Consider the following 21278-nt stretch of genomic DNA (forward strand, 5'->3'; position numbering starts at 1 on the left):
CATGTTCAAATTTCACCTGTCATCCAAGAATGCCCATTACAAAAAATCCACTGACATTTTAAATAAGTTATTTTTATATGTCTATCTCCCATCATACAACCAAAACTAGTAAGAATTAATGGTGAAATAACTGTGCAAAAGAAATTTGGATTTCTAACTTGCCTTTAGAACAATGCATTCCAAATGCATTTTGAAACTTTCCAAATACAGTTTTAAAACAATAAGAAAATGTATTAATAGACTAACATTGATTTTCCTTTCTTCCTTTTTAAAGAAATGAGACAGAGTCTCACTCTGTCACACAGGTTGGAGCACAGTGGTACCTCCATAGCTCACCATCACCATAGCCTCAAACTCCTTGGCCTCCTACCTCAGCCTCTGGGGTAGCTGTGACTATAGTCATGAGCTATTATATCTGGCTTTTTTTTTTTTTTCCTGGTAGAGATAGGATTTAGTCTTTTCATGTTTTTGCCAACTTGATCTTGATCTCTTTAGCTCAAGCAATCCTCCTCCTTTGGCCTCCCGAAGTACTGGCGTCACTGGCATGAGCCACCAACGCCCAAGCTAATAATGATTTTCTTGATTGCTTTCACTCAATTTCAAGCCTTGTTTAACTTAGTATTCTAAATGTTTAAAATACTTAGATCCGCTTGAATCAAATGAATCTAAAGAAGTCCATGGCAAAGGTCAGATTGATAAAGGTGATGAACTTGATAGTTTTTCTTTTCACAAAAAAATCTTGCAAGACTACAAAGAAAAGTAAGCAAATCCCCAAAACAAAGAGAAATGTGTGTAAAAGCCACATGATGTGACCACAACACAAAGAAACCAAGAAATTAGTAACCAAAAATTGGATAAAAAGAACCACAACACCTGAATTTTAAAAAATCTTATATTGATAAGGAAATGCCAAAAGGATAACTAGAAACAAAATCAACAAAAACTAAACTAGCACTGAAAACCTTGGGATACAACCAAAGCTGCAGTCACAAATTCACAATCCTGAATCTTTTCTTCAAGAACAATAAGCAAAAAACCAATGCATCTTCAAAGTAAACAATGTTAAAGATGAACACAGGCCAGGCACGGTGGCTCATGCCTGTAATCCCAGCACTTTGGGAGGCCAAGGCGGGCAGATCACAAGGTCAGGAGATTGAGACCATCCTGGCCAACATGGTGAAACCCCGTCTCTACTAAAAACACAAAAATTAGCCACGTGTGGTTACGCGCCCCTGTAGTCCCAGCTACTAGGGAAGCTGCGGCAGGAGTCCCTTGAACCCAGGAGCTGGAGGTTGCAGTGAGCCGAGATTGTGCCACTGCACTCCAGCCTGGCAACAGAGTGAGACTCTGTCTCAAAAACAAAAAAAAAAACCATAGAACTTAGTGAATGAACCCCCAAAAATGACATTTATTAAGTGATAAATTACATAAGAGCTGGGGCTGCGTCTTTGGATGATAAAACATTGGCAAACTCATTAAAGGTCTGTGTGTGTGTGTATATGTATATGTAGATATACATTCATATTTAAATACAGACATGAGAAACAAGAGACTCAAAATAAACAATTTTGTGCTACTAAATTATAAAATTTCAGAAATACACCAATTTCTAAGAAACCAGGAATTACCAAAACTAATTTAAGAAGTAACAAATACCAGTCTTGGACTAAAGCTGACTAAAACTTTCAACGTAATTATTCACCAAAAAGTGTTTTGTCTCTTTTCAATACATTTAGACATAATATTTTTGCCCAGCTGATTATTTGTTTAGATAAATTCAAGTAATTTTTACTGATTCTCATTTTAGATATTTCAGACTTAAAATTTTCAAACTCTAAAGCTGCACATTCCATGACTTTATATATATATATATATATATATATATATATATATATATATATAAAGCTACTGCTCAAAAGCAATTTTTTCCATACATAAATTTTAGAATCCCAAATGGACCATTAGAATAAAACATAAACTGCCAAGTTTCCTCTAAAAACATTTAAAAATAATAGTTCCTAAGTCTGTCTGATTATTGCAATCATTTGGGGAGTTTTGAATATGTATGTATATAGATTGCTAGACCAACTCCAACCCCCTGGATCTGGGGTTGGGGATATGACAGGTTGCGAGCCTGCGGTTCTGTAAAGAACATCATGTGATTCTGATGATCAGCCAGGCTTGTGAACCAATGCCCGACAGCATATCTTTTATTCTTCTCATTCCCACCTCCTCAAGGAGATATTCTGGGGAAGCACAAGCTATACCATGAACCAGTATGGAAGCAATATAAATGTGTAACAGAACATTACACAATTATACACTCTATAAATGTATAATTTAGAAGAAATCAATGATAAACATACATAAAACACATATATACAAAGGTCAATAAATAAGGAAAGACAAGGAAACAGATCCTCTCCCTACATATTTTCCCCATGGATGAAATACTGATAACAGTGAGGACAGGAGGCTGAGGTGGGAGGATCATTTGAGCCCAGGAGTTCGAGGCTGCAATGAGCTATGATTGCCCAACTGCACTCCAGCCTGGGTAACAGAGGGAGATCCCATTTCCTTAAGATAAAAAAAAAAGGTGAGGAGAGCATCAACTCTTTGGTGAAAGCAAAAGGAAAAGAAAAAAAAACAAGCAATGGTCTTTGAGTAACTGGGACTTCACGTATCCTATAGCTTGGCTTGAGAGGACATCTACCCATAATCCAGTAGCCTCTGAACAATTAGATCTTACCGAGATAGCTGGCAGTGGATTTGCTTTCTTCCAGTTTGTCTTCATCTAATAACCTTTTTTCTCTCACCAAATTAAAGATGAGAGATAGTAAGCAAAATGTTTATTTTAAAAATCCTGCCAAGTATACTCATCATTCATGTCCCCCCTATTAAGGCAGTTACTACTTATAAGAATAATTACAGATTGAGATTTCTTCAATGCTGAAGTCATTGTGTTCATTCCTAAGTGGGAAGGTGATATGAATTATATAGGGCAAAATAGGAGTTCAGAAGGTTAACATCTAAAGAACTATTCAGTCAAATGTAGGGTGAGTTTTAATGTCTCTGAATAAAAACACTTACACTGCAACATAAGAAACTAGCCTCCCTCCCTGTCTACCACTCAGGCACTTCAGTAGTTTCCTAGAAGATTCTGAAAACGGTGAAGCTCTTTTTTACTCAATTATTCATTTAGAGAGTTTGGCACAACATATGGAGAATGGACATGTGGTAACATGGTATATAAATATAATAAAATTTTGTCAAATGGCATTAATCATGTTTTGTATACTTCTATTAGTCATGCGGCACAAAGAAAAAAGGATAATGCTTACTTTGCTCTATTATCCATTCCAACAACAATTACGCTTGTTTGCTCTTGTTCCAAATTATTGAATACAGGGAATTTCATTCATTGCACAACACAGCAATACTGAAACACAGTTTCTTATTTATATATAAATACATAAAAAATAAGAGTAAGGAAGAAAATAAGAATAAGGAAGAAATTACAATCTCTAATTCTCAATTCTTACAAATCATTTTGCAGGGGCTTCCTTTCTTCAGACTTTCCACATTTTACTGGCTATGTCAGTAACTAAACTAAATAACAGCAAAAGTTATTGACAAAGACAAATGATAAAAACAGAAGAGTATGCTTTCTCCAACCAAGGAAAGAGTTTTGTATTAGGCAATACAATCATAAAATTCCTACCTCAAAGATTTGTTCAAAATTCTGAAATTCCTGTAATCTTGCCTGAAATCCTTCAGCAAGTGCCCCACCTGTAATGTATAGGCAAAGATGTAAAAATCTAGTATATAGCAAGATATATTTTCTGGTAGGCTACTGATTTTATAATTTTATATATATATATATATTTTCCACCCTCCACCCGAGACAGAGTCTTGCTCTGTTACCCAGAGCTGGAGTGCAATGGCGCAATGTCGGCTCACTGCAACCTCCGCCTCCTGGGTTCAAGCAATTTTCCGGCCTCAGCCTCCCCAGTAGCTGGGATTACAGGTGCACGCCACTATGCCGGGCTAATTTTTGTATTTTTAGTAGATTCGGGGGTTTCACCATGTTGGCCAGGCTGGTCTTGAACTCCTGACCTTATGATCCGCCCACCCCAGCCTTCCAAAGTGCTGGGATTACAGGCGTGAGCCACTGCACCCGACCAATTTTACATATTTTTATATTTAAAAAGGAAATCTATAATTAACGCATACCACTTTCTGGCATCCCCTGTGCTTTTTGCTTTCTAGCACTAAGAACTTCCTTTGCTGAAACAAAGAAGATACGATTCTGTGCTTCTAAAGCATTTACAACTTTGAGCTCCTCCACCAAGAAATGCAGGCATCTTTCCATGTGCTGTCTGCGTACCTACAGAGAAAAGGGTATTAAAAGAATTCTAATAATTTAAACAAATACAATAACAAATGACTACAGGCCAATACTTTTATTTACAGTGATATAACAAAAGTTACCATATAACTAATGAATTCAAAAAATTCTAATAAATGAAGTTTGATACTTGATAACAGAAAATCTTTCTCTTAACAATTCTGTCTTTTGAACATTTATTTAAAATTCTGCTGGGCACAGTGGCTCACGCCTGTAATCCCAGCACTTTGGGAGGCTGAGGCGGGCAGTTCACAAGGTCAGCAGTTTGAGACCAGCCTGGCCAACATGGTGAAACTCCGTCTCTACTAAAAACACAAAAATTAGCGGGGTGTGGTGGCAGGCGCCTGTAATCCCAGCTACTGGGCAGGCTGAGGCAGGAGAATCGCTTGAGCCCGGGAGGTTGCAGTGAGCCAAGATCGTGCCCCTGTACTCCAGCCTGGGTGACAGAGCAAGACTCCATCTCAAAAACCAAACCAAAACAAACAAACCCTGCTAAGGTTGGGGCGAATGCATTAACCAGGCATTAGAATTGCAATGTTGGGTTCAAGATTGCCACTTGGGCACTGAGGTGAAGATGACGGGTTAGAAGTTAGGATTTAGTACTAGTCTACTAGTCTTTTTTTTTTTTTTTTGAGACGGAGTCTCGCTCTGTCGCCCAGGCTAGAGTGCAGTGGCCGGATCTCGGCTCACTGCAAGCTCCGCCTCCCGGGGTTACGCCATTCTCCTGCCTCCGCCTCCCGAGTAGCTGGGACTACAGGCGCCCGCCACCTCGCCCGGCTAGTTTTTTTGTATTTTTTAGTAGAGACGGGGTTTCACCGGGTTAGCCAGGATGGTCTCAATCTCCTGACCTCGTGATCCGCCCGTCTCGGCCTCCCAAAGTGCTGGGATTACAGGCTTGAGCCATCGCGCCCGGCCTAGTACTAGTCTTTAGCATTATGGCTATGATAAGGGTTCTCTATATTAAAACTTGCAAAAATAAATCTAAATAGGAATGCTGACATATTTGAGGAAAAATAATTTATGAGTGATACTTCCTAATTCTCCAATGATTATGTAAGCCCCAATTTGAAAGAACATGGCTGTTAAGACAACAGTTAATGACAGGAGGATATAAAACATGATGTTATGCAAAATTCCAATGGTGGAAAAATGAAAGCAAATAATTTAACATGTGAACAGTAATGGGATAGTTTATTTTTATCTTGTCCTCTACATATAATAATTTCATACTACCATTAAAATCAGAAATCGTCTCAAGCAAATTAAATAAATATTATTTATAGTCCAAATTCCAGATACTTCAATCTTTTTAGGTTTCTACAATTGGTGTGATTAAAATACCAAAAAAAAAAGTTGAGGATGCAAATCTTATGAAACTCAATCTGCTGGCAAGAGTACAAATTGACACCAAGCACTTTGGAGAACTCTGGTGCTATGTTTACTAAAATCTAACATATTCTTAACTTGTAATCTAGCCATTTTACCTCTAGGTACATATACCCATGGTTTACTGACCTCTGCATTACTGACATTTTGGATTGGCCCATGTTCGTTTGGGGGCCTGTTCTGTGTCAGGGCATGTGTAACAGCATCTCTAACCTCTACTCATTAGATGCCATTAGCACAAAATCCCAGTTGTGACCAAAAAAAAAAAAAAATATCTTCAGATGCTGCCAAATATCCCATAGGGGTCAAAACTGTCCAACCTCCACATTGAAAACTACCTAATAAGAATGCATACATATGCACACCAGAAGGACATATACAAGCATATGCACAATATACTGAATTCATAACTAAATATAGCACATTAACCCAAATGCCCATCACCGTGAATAAGTCAACTGTAGTATAGTCACAGATGGAATACTATACAGCAATGAGAATGCAATACAACTATGCTGTGCACAATGTGGACACATATGACAAACTCGTTAAATGAAAAAAACAGATGCAAAAGCAGATATTATATGATTCTGTTGTATGAAGTTGAACAGCCAGAAAGATTAATTTAGGGGGTCAGAAGTCATGATAAATGGATAATTTCTCTTTGGTAAGGAGGACAGAATGGAAGTCGGAAGGAGAGAGGTAAGAGAGAGGTTCTAGGGTGTTCAGAATGGTCTGCTTTTTGACCTGGATTTTGACACAGGTGTGTTAAATTTGTAAAATTTGGCCAGGCATGATGGCTCACACCTGTCATGCCAGCACTTTAGGAAGCCAAATTGGAAGGATCACTTATGATTTATGTACTTTTCTGTTATGTACATTTCAATAAAAACTTAAACAAAAAAGAAGCTGCAAGCTTTGAAATAACTAGATAGTATAACACAATTTTCCCTCAAAGTAACTTCATACCTCGGTCTTTATCACATACCTACTTCAGGTTTTCTTGAACTATATTCTTTTCATGGAATAGCTCTTATAATTTTCTATTATATAAGCTATATTGTTTTCTCAAATAACAATGTATGTGACTGTACTTCAAAACCTACAAAAAATAAATAAAATAACTTACGTCTTCCATATATTCCGGCTCTGATGCAGAGGCATCCCAACGATTATTGAGAATGAAAATATTAGGCTTGGAAAGTCGCTCATTCACTTTGTGAAAAAAATGTTTTTCCTGAAAAAAAAACCCACAGTACATTCACTGTAATTTACATTTACAATTGAAATTTTATTTTAATGAGAAAGTCTGAACCATTTAGACAACACTAACACCACTGACAAAGGATCCCAAAGCACTCTATGAGCATTAAACTTTCAAAGATGAAAAAAACTGATGAATAACAATTTTTAAAAATCATGTTATAGTTTTGAATATTAGATTATCTCAACTCTGGAAAGTTTATTTCAGATGAGTCTGGCTCCAGACATTTGGATAAATAATCTTCTAAGTCTGACAGCAGCTTAAAGTATACACAGGTAAGGTGAAACCTAGAGTATATTCAGGTGAAGCTGGAAACAGCTAACAATACTGAAAATATAAAAAACCTTGCCCGATAGATGGCAGAAAGGAGGAGTGGTTTATATTTTATTCAAGAGACTTAAGTAAGCATCCTAAAATTTCTGGCACTCATTCTCCCCGAGACTGGCAAATAACCATAAGCTAGAGTCATCAAGCCCTATATTGCTAGAGAAATCCAGGGAACTACACACTATAGAAAGACTAGAAACAGCCCTTCTGGTTCTATGAAAACACAAACCCCTTCATTCATGGCTGTTTTTAGAAGTTCTTTCTAATCCATGATTTGGATTTCTCTTTTCAGAATGAAAACAGACACTGCTTCATTCCCTACCACCGAAACACAATAATATGATTAAATCCTACCGTATTCATTAGTGTTGATTCAGAGTTTGCAACCAAAACGAAGACATCAGCATCCAGGCAAAACTTATCAATCCAGCTATCCAGCTCTGTAGTAACATCTGTGCCTGGACTAATGAGAGTGAAATAAAAATTGTATTATATTTCTTGAAAAGAAAATTTGGGTTACAGAATTTTTTCAGCTTTTATGTATAATTTGAAGTCTAAAAAACAGGATTTCCACCTGTCATCTATAAGAAGCCTAGGAAATTTTAACCCAGTGATCTTTGACAAAGCAAATAACATGCTCAATATTTCAATCTTTTTAATCTTTGTGCTTTAGATGGCTGAAATATAAAACTAGGCTAATGGAGACTAAACAACAAGGGTTAAAGCAGCTATATCCAGTAAGGCTTAGAGAAGATTTAAGCCCTTATAAGCACAAATAAAAAAATATAAATTTAATATACCAACTACACTAGGACCTGCAGTGAAGAATTTGCCAACTATAAATCTTTGTAAAAAATTTAAAAATTTTTTCATTTTAAATGTTTGTGGGTACATATTAAGTACACATATTTACGAGGTATATGAAGTATTTTGATGCAAGCATACAATGTGTAATAATCACACTGGGGCTGAGTGCAGTGACATATTCCTATAATCCTAGCATTTTGGGATTCCAAGGCAGGAGTGCTTGAGTCCAGGACATTGACACCAGCCTGAGCAACATGACAAAACCCTGACTCCACAAAAAAAAAAAAAATGCAAAAAATTAGCTAGGCTTGGTGGCATGCCCCTGTAGCCCCTGCTACTCTGGAGGCTGAGGTGGGAGGATTGCTTAAGCCTGGGAAGTGGTGGTTGCAGTAAGCCATGATCCCATCACTGCACTCCAGACTGGGCAACACAGCAAGACCCTGCCTCCAAAAAAAAAAAAATCACATCATGGTAAATGAGGTATCTATCACCTTAAGCATTTATTCTTTGTATTACAAACAATCCAATTATATTATTTTAGTTATTTTTAAATGTACAATTAAATTGTTATTCAGCCAGGTATGGCAGCTCACATCTATAATTTCAGCACTTTGGGAAGCTGAGATGGGAGGATTGCTTGAGGCCAGGAGTTTGAGACCAGCTTGGCTAACATAGTGAATTCCCGCCTTTACCAAAAAATACAAAAATTAGCCAGGCATGGTGGCTACTCGGGAGGCTGAGGCACAAGAATGGCTTGAACCTGGGAGGCGGAGGTTGCAGTGAGCCAACACTGTGCCACTGTACTAGAGCTTAGGTGATAAAGCGAGACTCTGTCTCAAAAAAATAGAAATAAAAATCAATTATTATTCACTATAGTTACCCATTTTGGTACCAAATACTAGATCTCTTTCATTTTTTCTTGTATCTATCCAACTGTCAATCTTTTTTTTTTTTTTTGAGACGGAGTCTCGCTCTGTCACCCAGGCTGGAGTGCAGTGGCCGGATCTCAGCTCACTCCAAGCTCCGCCTCCCGGGTTCACGCCATTCTCCTGCCTCAGCCTCCGGAGTAGCTGGGACTACAGGCGCCCGCCACCTCGCCCGGCTAGTTTTTTGTATTTTTAGTAGAGACGGGGTTTCACTGTGTTAGCCAGGATGGTCTCGATCTCCTGACCTCGTGATCCGCCCGTCTCAGCCTCCCAAAGTGCTGGGATTACAGGCTTGAGCCACCGCGCCCGGCTTCCAACTGTCAATCTTAACTGACTGGGTCATAGATACAACCTGGTTATGAAATAAAGCTAAATTAGTTAACATTGTATTTAAACCAAATATTTTGGTGTCATGAACATCTTCTCTCTCCTCTGTTTCTACGGATTACTTGAAACACCATTTCCATTTAAAAGGAAAATCCATTATCAAAAACAAAATGGAGCCAGGTGAGGTGGCTGTTGTGTGTCTGTAATCCCAGCTACCCAGGAGACTGAGGTGGGAGAATCGCTTGTGCCCGGCAGGTGAAGGTTGCAGTGAGCCAAGATCATGGCACTATGGCACTGTACTCCAGCCAAAAAAAGTGGCCATCCTTAAAATTTCTTGAAATGGAATAAGACTGATGAACTGGTGTTTTTATGTAACTTATAAAATAAAACCAATACCTTATCTCTTCCTTAATCTACCTAATGAGAACAAGGTAGCAACTGAATGTTTTAATTTTTTATACCACATGCTAAAGTAAGCAGTATTATACTATTAAGTAAACTTCCAGAGAAAATGCAATCCACATGTAATTTTACCTGTCTACTAACACCAGGTCATCTCTCAAGAGGGCACATTTTGCTTTTGGCCAAAACACATGTACAAGACAGCCAGCTTTCAAATCTTTGTCCATGTGAAGGGCATGGGCCAGTTGATTAACTGTCTAAAGCAGGAGGAAAAGAAAAAAATAAACTCCACTTGTAATAAAAGTCAATAAAAATTAACAACATTGTAGTACATTTATTTTAGTCAAACAGGTGTATAAAAATTCTGAAATAAAACCTTCTGAGCAATCTTGAGAACCTGAATTTTTAAATTTCCAAGTACGAAAAAAAAATGGTTCCCTCAAAGAGAACTCCAGCAACAGAATTCTAAGCAACTCCTGATACTGATACTGGTTTTGTGAAGTATGTAAGTTATGGAGTCTTCGTTCTTTTTGCCTACTTGTATCTTCTGACTACTGAAATAAATGTGTATCACTTTGTCATATGGAAGAAATGTCATTATTAAAACAGGTTAAAATTAAATAGCTTTTAACACCCCCTAGAAAGGAATGAAATCATGTCTTTTGCAGGAACATGGATGGAGCCACAGGCCATTATCCTAAGTCAATCAACGCAGAAACAGAAAACCAAATACTGCCATCTTCTCACTTAAAAGTGAGAGCTAGGCCACGCGCAGTGGTTCATGCCAGTAATCTGAGCACTTTGGGAGGCCGAGGTGGGTGGATCACCTGAGGTCAGGAGTTTGAGACCAGCCTGGACAACCTCGTGAAACCCTGTCTCTACTAAAAACACAAAAATTAGCTGGGCGTGGTGGCGTGTGCCTGTAATTTCAGCTACTCGGGAGGCGGAGACAGGAGAATTGCTTGAACCCAGGAAGTAGAGGTTGCAGTGAGCTGAGATCACGCAACAGAGTGAGACTCTGTCTCAAACAAACAAAAAAGTGAGAGCTAAACATCTGGGTACACACAGAGATAAACATGGGAACAATAACACTGGGAACTACTACAGGGGTAAAGGTATAAGGTGACAAGAGCTGAAAAACTACTGAATGCTACATTCACTATTTGGGTGACAGGTTCAATTGAAGGCCAGACTCATGCATCACACAATATATCCACATAATAAACCCGTACATGTAACCCCCGAATCTAAAATGACGAGGAGAAAAAGAGTGTGCAGAGGACTGGAAGAGCACAGATCAGGAAAATGAGAGATGATTTCTTTAGAGTAACACAGCATACTCTGAGGCTCTAAAGTTAGGAGAAGTTTGAATTTTGATTTGCTAAAAATCTTAATTACAAAATAATAGTGATTCCTTCATTTATATGAATTAAAAGCTTGATTAGTATTTTCTTTTCTTTTTGAGACAGTGTCTTGCTCCATTTCCTAGGCTGAATGATCACAGCTCACTACAGCCTCAACCTCCCAGATTCAACCAATCCTCCCACCTCAGCCACTCGGGTAGCTGAGACTACAGGTATGCGCCACCATGCTTGGCTAATTTTTGTATTTTCTGTAGAGATGGGGTCTCACTATATTGCTCAGGCTGGTCTCAAGCAATCTGACCACCTCAAGTGCTAGGATTGCAAGCGTGAGCCACTGTGCCCGGCCTTGAATAGTATTTTCATAAATATCATCTCACTTTTCTAATAACTAATCTGAAGGGTATGCTTATTCTAAAACTTACAGATTGAGTCACCTGATTTACATCAAAGAGCAAATTCACAAAGCAAGAACCATCCATGACTTTACCAAGAAATGAAATAGCATGGATCTTCAAGCACTGAACTTTTGTGTTTGTGGAAGAGATCCTTAGACTCAAGACAAAGTGACCGCAATGAGAAACAGTGCCTTAACTAACTTCTTTCAGTCCAGAGTCAACATCTTGCATTCTAATTTGTTTTTCCTTTTATTCTTTTTTTGGCTGCAGGAGTCTAGTGGCACTGAATTGAGAAATTTATGAAAGGCAGGGAATTACCATTGGCTCTCATCTGACAAAGTTAAAATATTTCTTCATGAATATACTTACTACATACTCCTGAGGTAAGACAATTTCTAAAAACACAGACACATATCAAAAACAGATTCCAGGGCCCAATTTCTTAAGCAATTCTGTTTTAAAAAGACAAATCCAAGGCCAGGCATGGTGGCACATGCCAGTAACCACAGCACCTTGGGAGGCCAAGGTGGGACAAATTTGAGATTAAACAACAATGATACACTTCAATAATGTCAGTCTCGGCCGGGCGTGGTAGCTCACACCTGTAATCCCAGCACTTTGGGAAGCCAAGGCAGGTGGATCACCCTAGGTCAGGAGTTCAAGACCAGCCTGGGCAACATGGTGAAACCCTGTCTCTACTGAAAATACAAAAATTAGCCAGGTGTAGTGGCGCATGCCTGTAATCCCAGCTACTTGGGAGGCTGAGGCAGGATAATTGCTTGAGCCTGGGAGGCAGAGGTTGCTAGCTGAGATCGTGCCATTGCACTCCAGCCTGGGCAACAGAGCAAGACTCCGTCTAAAAACAAATAAATAAATAAAATAATGTTAGTCTCACTGTAAGGGGAGATTTAAAAGAACCTGTAATTCTAATATACCTTTAAATTAAGGACAGGTTTTATTCTTTCACTAATTTAGCTATGAAGTAAAAAAAAAAATTTAGAGTACTTAAAATATTTAGTGATGGCTTTCAAAGTGACAAATATTAAGTTCTTCCTATAATCCTAGCACTTTGCGAGACTGAGGCGGATGGATCACCCGATGTCAGGAGTTCGAGACCAGCCTGGCCAACATGGTGAAACCCCATCTCTATCAAAAAAAAAAAAAAAAAAAAAAGTACAAAAATTAGCTGGGCATGGTGGCACGCACCTGTAATCCTAGCTACTTGGGAGGTTGAGGCAGGAGAATCATTTGAACCTGGGAGGCAGAGGTTGCAGTGAGCCAAGATCGCACCACTGCACTCTATCCTGGGCAACAGAGCAAGAATCACTCTCAAAAAAAAAAAAAAAAGAAAGAAATATTAACAGTTCTTTTTATAAGATGTCAGCAATGCAGACATCTATAAAAATGTTATTAAAGAATAAGTTAAGGACATTGTTTCAGGTATATTATGCTGCTAAAGGTTAAAGATCATACCTTCACACTCTTTTTTTCATCTGATCCTTCTGTCATAAGATAGGCTTTATCTCCATCGGTTCCTTCAACACTTAGGAAGCAATTGGTTATATGGCCAATCCCACTAGGGAGAACTTTATCCCACAGCATTGCATTGATAACAGAGCTCTTCCCACTGCTTGTCCTGAAGAATATACAAAATCATGAAAAACAAAACATAACAGTAAAAAAATTAGTTCTTTCACTGGGTCTAATATCAATTTTTTTAAAATCCAAATTTTGTTAAGATTTCTTAAGACTGCATTTTTACAAAAAAATTGACCACTTGGCTTACACAAATATCAGTAATGTATATTTCAGAAAAAATAAAGTGTAAGAAAACAAATCTGACCTTTCTCATAGTATTATCCTCAACTTTTCTTTCTTGCTTTTTGTGGCAATTTGAAATCACAGGTCAAAATTCTGTAACACTACTATCACAAGATGGGGTCTAATATCCCATCTCCTTAAATCTGGGCTGGTTTGTGACTGTTTCAACAAATAATGCACATCAGAAGTGACACTGGGTGGCTAGGTGCAGTGGCTCACACCTGTAATCCTGGCACTTTGGGAAGCCAAGGTGGGTCGATCACTTGAGGTCAGGAGTTTGAGACCAGCCTGACCAACATGGTGAAACTCCATCTCTACAAAAAATTAGCCAGGTGTGGGGGGTTGGGGGAGGGCACCTGTAATCCCAGCTACTCACAGGCTGAGGCAGGAGAATCACTTGAACCCAGGAGGTGGAGGTTGCAGTGAGCCAAGATCGTGCCACTGCACTCCAGCCTGGGTGACAGGGCCAGACTGCATCTCAAAATAAAAAAAAAAATTAAAAAAAGGAGTGACAATAGGTGACTTCCAAGACTAGGTCATAAAAGACAATGCAGCTTCTTCTATCTTGTTCCCTGGAATATATGCACTTGGAGCCTTGCCATGTAAAAAGTCCAATTACCCCAAGTCCGCTGTGCTACAAGGAAGTCAAGCTACATGGAGAGCTCTGGGTAGTGCTCTACTGAACAGTCCTAGTCTTTGAATCATTCCAGCCCATGTCCCAGACGTGTAACTGAAGATTTAAGATTATTTCAACCCTCAGTTTTTGAGCCACCCCAATCTTCACATCTTCTCAGTTAAGGCTCCAGAGTCCATGGAACAAAGACAAGGCATCCCCGCTGTGCCCCATCTGTATTCTTGACTCACAGAATCAGTGAACATAGTAAAATGGCTGTTAAGTTGCTAAGTTTTGGGTAATCTGTTATGCAGTCATAGGAAAAAAAACACTTTTGATGGCTCTGAAATGCAAGGAACAACCCATACTCACTTCAGGGACTTGCTTTCCATTAAGTCAACCCACGTCCCAGATACCATTGGGAGCCTTTTGGTTCATTGCAAAAGCATCCTATCTTTTTGGCATATGTTTTACCTCTTTTCTTTAGCAGAAGAGGGAAAGAACTTTTCTTATGTTATGGATATCATTCCCAACTCCCTTCCCAGGGAAGCTGCTTACCTTCATTAGCTCAATATTGGCTTCTATTGCCACTATACCACATCCTGCAAGGATGCCTAGGACCTCTCTTAAAATTTATCTTTCTGGACATTTCATGAAGCCTTGCAGTGATCCTCAAGGGTAGTTCTGAAACCATCTCCATGGGGTTAACAAGAATTACATGCCGGGTTCTGGACAGAAATATGGCTATAGCTCAACATTAATCAGGCTGCACTTTGGCCCACTTCCTTGTTGCTAAATGTCACATAACACCAGATACCGACCATTTGCACCTCCTTCTTCCTATAGACAGGATCTCTGACATTAGAATCATAACACTTTTAAGGATAGTTTAAGATGTTTTCAGGCCCCCAAATCCAGCAACCAGTTTGAAGACCCCCCGCCAGAAAGGAATGGGATGGATCAGCATGTGAATACAGCCTAGCTGTATTATCTTCCTCTACCATGACTTCACTCTGCAAGCTCCAACCAATCAATGATCTCTATACTTTGGGCACTCCAAAAACCTTAAAAACCCTAACCTCAAATTCCTTGGGGAGATGGATTGAGGTTCCCTCCCATCTCCTCATTTGGTGACCCTACGATTAAATCTCTTCTCTGCTGCAACCTGGTGTCTCAGCATATCAACTTGCTGCATTCACTGGGTGATGAACCTACTATGGTTACAGTTTGGGTCCCCCCCACTCCATATAAGAATCATCTGGGGAGCCCATTAATGATGCAGATCCCTCAAACGAACTGCGAACCTAAAGAATCAAAACTCTGGGGATGCTCTCAGATGATTCTTACGCATACTAAGTGTGAGACACGCTGTCATCCTGCCTCCCAAAACAAACAAAAAACAACAACTGTGGAAAAAGAAACTTTTTCTCCTCTATTATCGAAATCAACACAGAACACTTCTTAACTAGATGTATGGAGATTTTTCCACATGCATGAAGCAGTTCTCCAGCAGACACCAACTGGGTGTCCTATCATTCAATTCATTTCTACCTCCTCCCACCTTGGGTTCAATATCAGAATAGCTCACAGAACTCAGGGAAGCACTATACTTACATTTACTGGTTTATTATAAAGGATATTATAAGTGACACAGATGAGATGCCTGAGCACTCATGCCCTCTCAGCATGTCACTCTCCCAGGATAACCATGAGTTTAGTTACCTGGAAGTCCAATCTTATTCAAGAATTTTCATAAAGCTTAATTTTCAGCCTGTCCTCCCCCACCCTTCCTGGAAATGGGTTGGTGGGAAGGAAAGTTCCAATCCTCTAATCTCCTGATCACTTAAACTTTCAGGTGACTGGTCACCCTCTGAGGTTATCTAGTCACTGCCCCACACTAAACCACTTATTAGCATAAATTCAGGTGTCATCAAAAAGGGCTCATTATGAGAACAAGATACTCCAATCACTCAGGAAATTCCTATGGTTTTAGAAGCTCTGTGACAAGAATGGGACAAAGATCAAATATATTTCTTTTTATACCATACCAATGCTTTCTAATCTTCCTTTTACCTGGCTGGCATTTCTTTTTCTTGTTTGAGATGGAGTCTCCCTCTGTGGCCCAGGCTGGAGTGCAGTGGCACGATCTCAGCTCACTGCAATCTCCGCCTCCTGGGTTCAAGTGATTCTCCTGCCATGGCCTCCCAAGTAGCCGGGATTATAGGAGTGTACCACCACACCCAGTTATTTTTCCACTTTTGGTAGAGACAGGGTTTCATCATGTTGGCCAGGCTGGTCTCAAACTCCTGACCTCAGGTGATCCACCTGCCTCGGCCTCCCAAAGTGTTGGGATTACAGGCATGGGCCACCATGCCTGGTCCCTGGCTGGCATTTCCATGGATAGTCCCTCTTCCTTTCCCCAGTGTTTTTCATTACACACTCTCCCTGGATCATCTCATCAACTCCTGTGATCTCAATCACCGACATAAGCCAATAATAATTCCTAAATTTCCTAGAATTCTCCCTAGTCCAAGTCTCATATTTCCAACCGCCTTTTTGGTAACTACACTTGAATATATATAGTTGTATTAAACACACACAATTTATGGCCTATACTACTTGTCAGAGGTGTTTGAATCAGAGCAACTCCATCTTGAATAGGGGCTGAGTAAAATGAGGGTGAGACCTACTGGGCTGCATTCCCAGTAGGTTAGGCATTTTAAGTCACAGAATGAGATAGGAGGTTGGCACAATATACAGGTCACAAAGACCTTGCTGATAAAAGAAGTGACCAAATCCCACCAAAACCAAGATGGCAATGAAAGTGACCTCTGGTTGTCCTCACTACTCGTTGTGATATATATATAATATGTATATAATATACATTAAACTAATTATAATACATTAGCACGCTAAAAGACTCTCCCACCAGTGCCATAACAGTTTAGATGCCATGGCAACATCCAGAATGGATGGATATATGGGCTAAAAAGGGGAGGTACCGGCCGGGCATGGTGGTTCACACCTGTAATCCCAGAACTTTGGGAGACCGAGGTGGGTGGATGGCCCGAGGTCAGGAGTTCGAGACCAGGCTGGCCAACATGGTGAAACCCATCTCTACCAATAATACAAAATTTAGCTGGGCGTGGTGGCACACTCCTGTAAACCCAGCTACTAATAGGGAGGCTGAGGCAGGAGAATCACTTGAACCTGAGAGACAGAGGTTGCAGTGAGCCAAGATCATGCCTCATGCCATTGCACTCCAGCCTGGGTGACAAGAGCGAAACTATCTCCCGAAAAAAGAAACAGAGGGGGACAGGTACCAACCCTCAGTTCTGGGAATTGCCACCCCTTACCTGGAAAACTCATGAATAATCCACCCTTTGTTTGGCATACAATCAAGAAATAACCATAAAAATAGCAAAGCAGCAGCTCTTGGGGCTGATCTGCCTATGCAGGAGCCATTCTTTATTCCTTTAATTTCTTAATAAACTTGCTTTCACTTTATGGAACCCACCCGGAATTCTTTCTTGCACAAGGTCCAAGAACCCTCTCTTGGGGTTAGGATCAGGACCCCTTTCTGGTAACAATACTACAACTGCCTCCTACCTCCTGTTCTCATTTAATTCATTCTCCCTATTATATCTAAGGTTATAATTGTAACATCCAATCCTCTCATGACTATTTTCCAAAATAAAAGAATGCAGAACTCCTGAGCATGATATATTAATTTAAGGTCTTTTACAATCTGACTTTTGCTTACAAAGTCTCGTCTTTTGCTAGTTTCATAACGCCTTAAATTCAACTACTTGAGTTCTCCAAACACACTGTGGTCTCTCTCCCCCTTTCTATTTATAGCTTTCTGCAAGAAATGAGCTTTTGGACCTTTTTCACATCCAAAGCTACACCTATTTCTCATTCTCGGTAGGACAGCTGAGTCATCACCTTCCCAGGAGGCTCTTCCTTCCTACTCCACCCTAATCTGAAGTAGGATCTTTTTAAATGGAGCTGTCTCATGCCAGACTCTGTGTAAGGCCCTGAGAATATGGTCAAATGGGAGAAGCAGAAAATAAAAACATAAAATAAGAGCATTGTGAAAAGTGATGAAAGACATTAACAGGGTGCTTTAACAGAAAATAACTGAGAAGGAATAATTTAGATAGACTGGTCAGAGAAGGTATCCAAGGTAGTAACATTTAAGATGAAATATGAAGAATAAGAAGGCATGAGACATAGATAGAACAAGGAAAAGAGAGTTGTAGGCATAGGGAATTGCAAAGGCAAAAGCCCTGAGATGGGAAATAGCTTAGAAGGCCAATGAAGTCAGTTTAGTAAATAAATGTCTCTGTTGGTACACAGCACATGATAGCTGAATGACCAATTATGGAGCTACTCATTTGTCTTTGCATATAAGCTGTGGCAGAGATCACCCTATCACTCTGGATAGTGACACCAACGTAATGGTGCCTCCTACTCTCCCTCTGGGAATGAAGGAGTTGAAAATTCTGGAAGACATACCTGATCACTGCCCTTTTCTTCCCCCCATAATCCTTACAACCTGTGAACCTGATAATTGTCAACCTTAAGAAAGATACTAAAGAAAATCACCTCTAAATTAGCCAGGCACAGTGGCTCACACCTGTAATCTCAGCACTTGGGGAGGCCGAGGAGAGTGGTTCACTTGAGGTCAGGAGTTCGAGACCAGCCTGGCCAACATGGTGAAACCCCATCTCTAATAAAAATATAAAAATTAGGCCAGGGCCAGGTGCAGTGGCTCACGCCTGTAATCCTAGCACTTTGGGAGGCTGAGGTGGGTGGATAGCCTGAGCTCAGGAGTTTGAGACCAGCCTGGGCAACATGGTGAAACCCCATCTCTACTAAAATACAAAAAAAAAAAAAAATTAGCCAGGCGTGGCAGTGTGCGCCCGTAGTCCTAGCTACTTGGGAGGCTGAGGCAGGAGAACTGCTTGAACCCGGCAGGCAGAGGTTGCAGTGAGCCAAGATGGTGTCACTGCACTCCAACCCGGCAAGAGTGAGACTCTGCCTCAAAAAACAAAACAAAACAAACAAAAAAAATTAGGCTGGATGCAGTGGCTCACGCCTGCAATTCCAACAATCTGTGAGGCCAAGGCGGGTGGATCACCTGAGGTCAGGAGTTCAAGACTAGCCTGGCCAACACAGTGAAACCCTATCTCTACTAAAAATACAAAAATTAGCCAGGTATGGTGGCGCACGCCTGTAATCCCAGTACTCGGGAGGCTGAGGCAGGAGAATCGCTTGAACCCGGGATGTGGAGGTTGCAGCAAGCCAAGATTGTGCCATTGCATTCCAGCCTGGGCGACACAGCGAGACTCCATGTCAGAAAAAAAAAAAAAAAAAAAATGCTGAGTTTACTTGGGAATCAAAAATAAGGATTATAATCTGGAATGCATGGAATGGCATACCAGTGCATTCAGTGAGGGTAAGAGGAGTTTTTTTTATCAGCAAAAAGAGATTTACATAAGCTGCCTAGAAACAGAGTTCTTTGGTTCCAGAGGTTCAATGCCAGCTATTGTCAGTTCATTGGTGGAGATGCCATTACTGGGCAAGAACTCTCCTGAGAACATTTTATCTTATGCAGTCCTAAAGTATGTTTATTGATAAGTCTTAATCAAAGCAGGAGATTTGAAAGAATTTCTAGAAAGCCCTTGGAAATAGTTATCTCAGACACGTAAGCAAGAGCCTCTTTCCTTCTAGGCCTGTCTAGGTCTGACAAAAGTTATTTCATCCTAGCTTCTGAAACTTTCACATATTCAAGTAAACTTAAAAGAGTAAATCACAAATTATGCTTATCATTTACCTGTATTTCCATTCTTAAAACTGGCTAAGAGCCAATTCTTAGAGATGAGAATCATGAAAAGGTAAAAATATGACTGACTTTCATAAAGCTTCATTTTATACCAGGAGGTAAAATGTACAAATTCTTTCACATGCTAACAGCTTTAATGTTCAACACAGGCAGAAATTTGCAGGGCTGGGGGAGGATGGGAGAAATATTACTTGCTGAAACATCAGACACAAAGCTGATTTCTGGAAACTAACCTTAGAAGTAATAATAAATAATTACCTGCCAAAAAATGCCACCTTCATGTGTCTCCGAGATAGCACCTCACCAATGATGGAAAGCTTGTCTTTATATCCCTGCATTTCTACCAGATCATTCTCAGTGGCTATTCGATCAAGTTCTGGATTCTTGTATGTTGCTGTGAAATTGAAATGGCATCAGAAAAGTGATATAAATGAATATTAAGTTAGTTATATAATGGAATACCTAAGATTGTATGTATTCTGGCTTTATGTTAACATGCCACCCACAGCATCTGAATATTTGGTAAAAGGTGCATACTCCGTGGCAATGGGTCATAAGAATCCCACCCGAAAGAATTTCAAGAATATTAAATGTTGCAAGGGCACAGTCAAAAGCATACTTCTAGGTCTCAAACATTCAAGCTACCCCTGAGACAAGACTACATTTCTAAACAGAGAAACTAGAACCTAACACTGACCTATTATTGTTCCAACCTGACAGGATGGATCTTCAGATCTTGAACTCAGAAAGAGGAGCCACATACTGAGAAAAAAGTGAGGTTTAATAGGAGCCCCTCAGAAATTAAGATGTGGTTCAAGGTCTCCAAGCTAGGAAAGACTTTGCTACTTTACCACGTTCTATCTGCTTCCCTCAGGGATGAGGTGAAACAGCTCATTTAACAGAGAAGAAAGAGAATTACAGATTGTGTCCCGTCTACAGCCATACCACCCTGAATGCACTCCATCTCATCAGATTGTATATCCCAGTCTCACTCTCATCAGGTTTAGGGTTTAACTGCACATCCCAGCCCTCACCTCTCCTCTATGGCTGGAGGTAGTTAAAAAAGCCTGGGTTTGAAGAGTAGAAAAATATTTCAATTTTGTTTATAATTCAGGAATAGGAGATAAACTGATGTTTACATTCTTATCACCTCTTTTTGAAGGTAAAGACATGAAGATTTATGTGGGCGTGGGGGCTCACGCCTATAATCCTAGCACTTTGGGAGGCCGAAGTGGGCAGATCACTTTAAGTAAGGAGTTCGTGACCAGCCTGGCCAACATGGTAAAACACCACCTCTACTAAAAATACAAAAATTAGCTAGAAATCACTTGAATCTGGGAGGCGGAGGTTGCAGTGAGCCGAGATCATGCCACTGCACGCCAACCTGGGC

The 21278-nt window shown here is 39.9% G+C and overlaps 1 protein-coding gene across 4 annotated transcripts in view; it reads right to left on the reverse strand.

Annotated features, from left to right (window-relative positions):
- MFN1 (mitofusin 1) overlaps positions 1 to 21278 on the reverse strand; it is a 48599-nt gene that overhangs the window by 19309 nt on the left and 8012 nt on the right. For all 4 annotated transcript variants that reach the window (XM_023184806.1, XM_023184805.1, XM_023184803.3 and 1 more), the window contains 7 exons: positions 20147 to 20282; positions 13080 to 13242; positions 9980 to 10104; positions 7740 to 7848; positions 6924 to 7031; positions 4234 to 4387; positions 3722 to 3789 (listed from right to left, as the gene is read on the reverse strand). In XM_023184806.1, coding sequence (XP_023040574.1) covers positions 3722 to 3789; positions 4234 to 4387; positions 6924 to 7031; positions 7740 to 7848; positions 9980 to 10104; positions 13080 to 13242; positions 20147 to 20282 — 863 coding nt within the window. The remainder of the gene's footprint in view (positions 1 to 3721; positions 3790 to 4233; positions 4388 to 6923; positions 7032 to 7739; positions 7849 to 9979; positions 10105 to 13079; positions 13243 to 20146; positions 20283 to 21278) is intronic.

Source organism: Piliocolobus tephrosceles, chromosome 2 (assembly GCF_002776525.5).
Source record: "Piliocolobus tephrosceles isolate RC106 chromosome 2, ASM277652v3, whole genome shotgun sequence".
NCBI classification, from domain to species: domain Eukaryota; kingdom Metazoa; phylum Chordata; class Mammalia; order Primates; family Cercopithecidae; genus Piliocolobus; species Piliocolobus tephrosceles.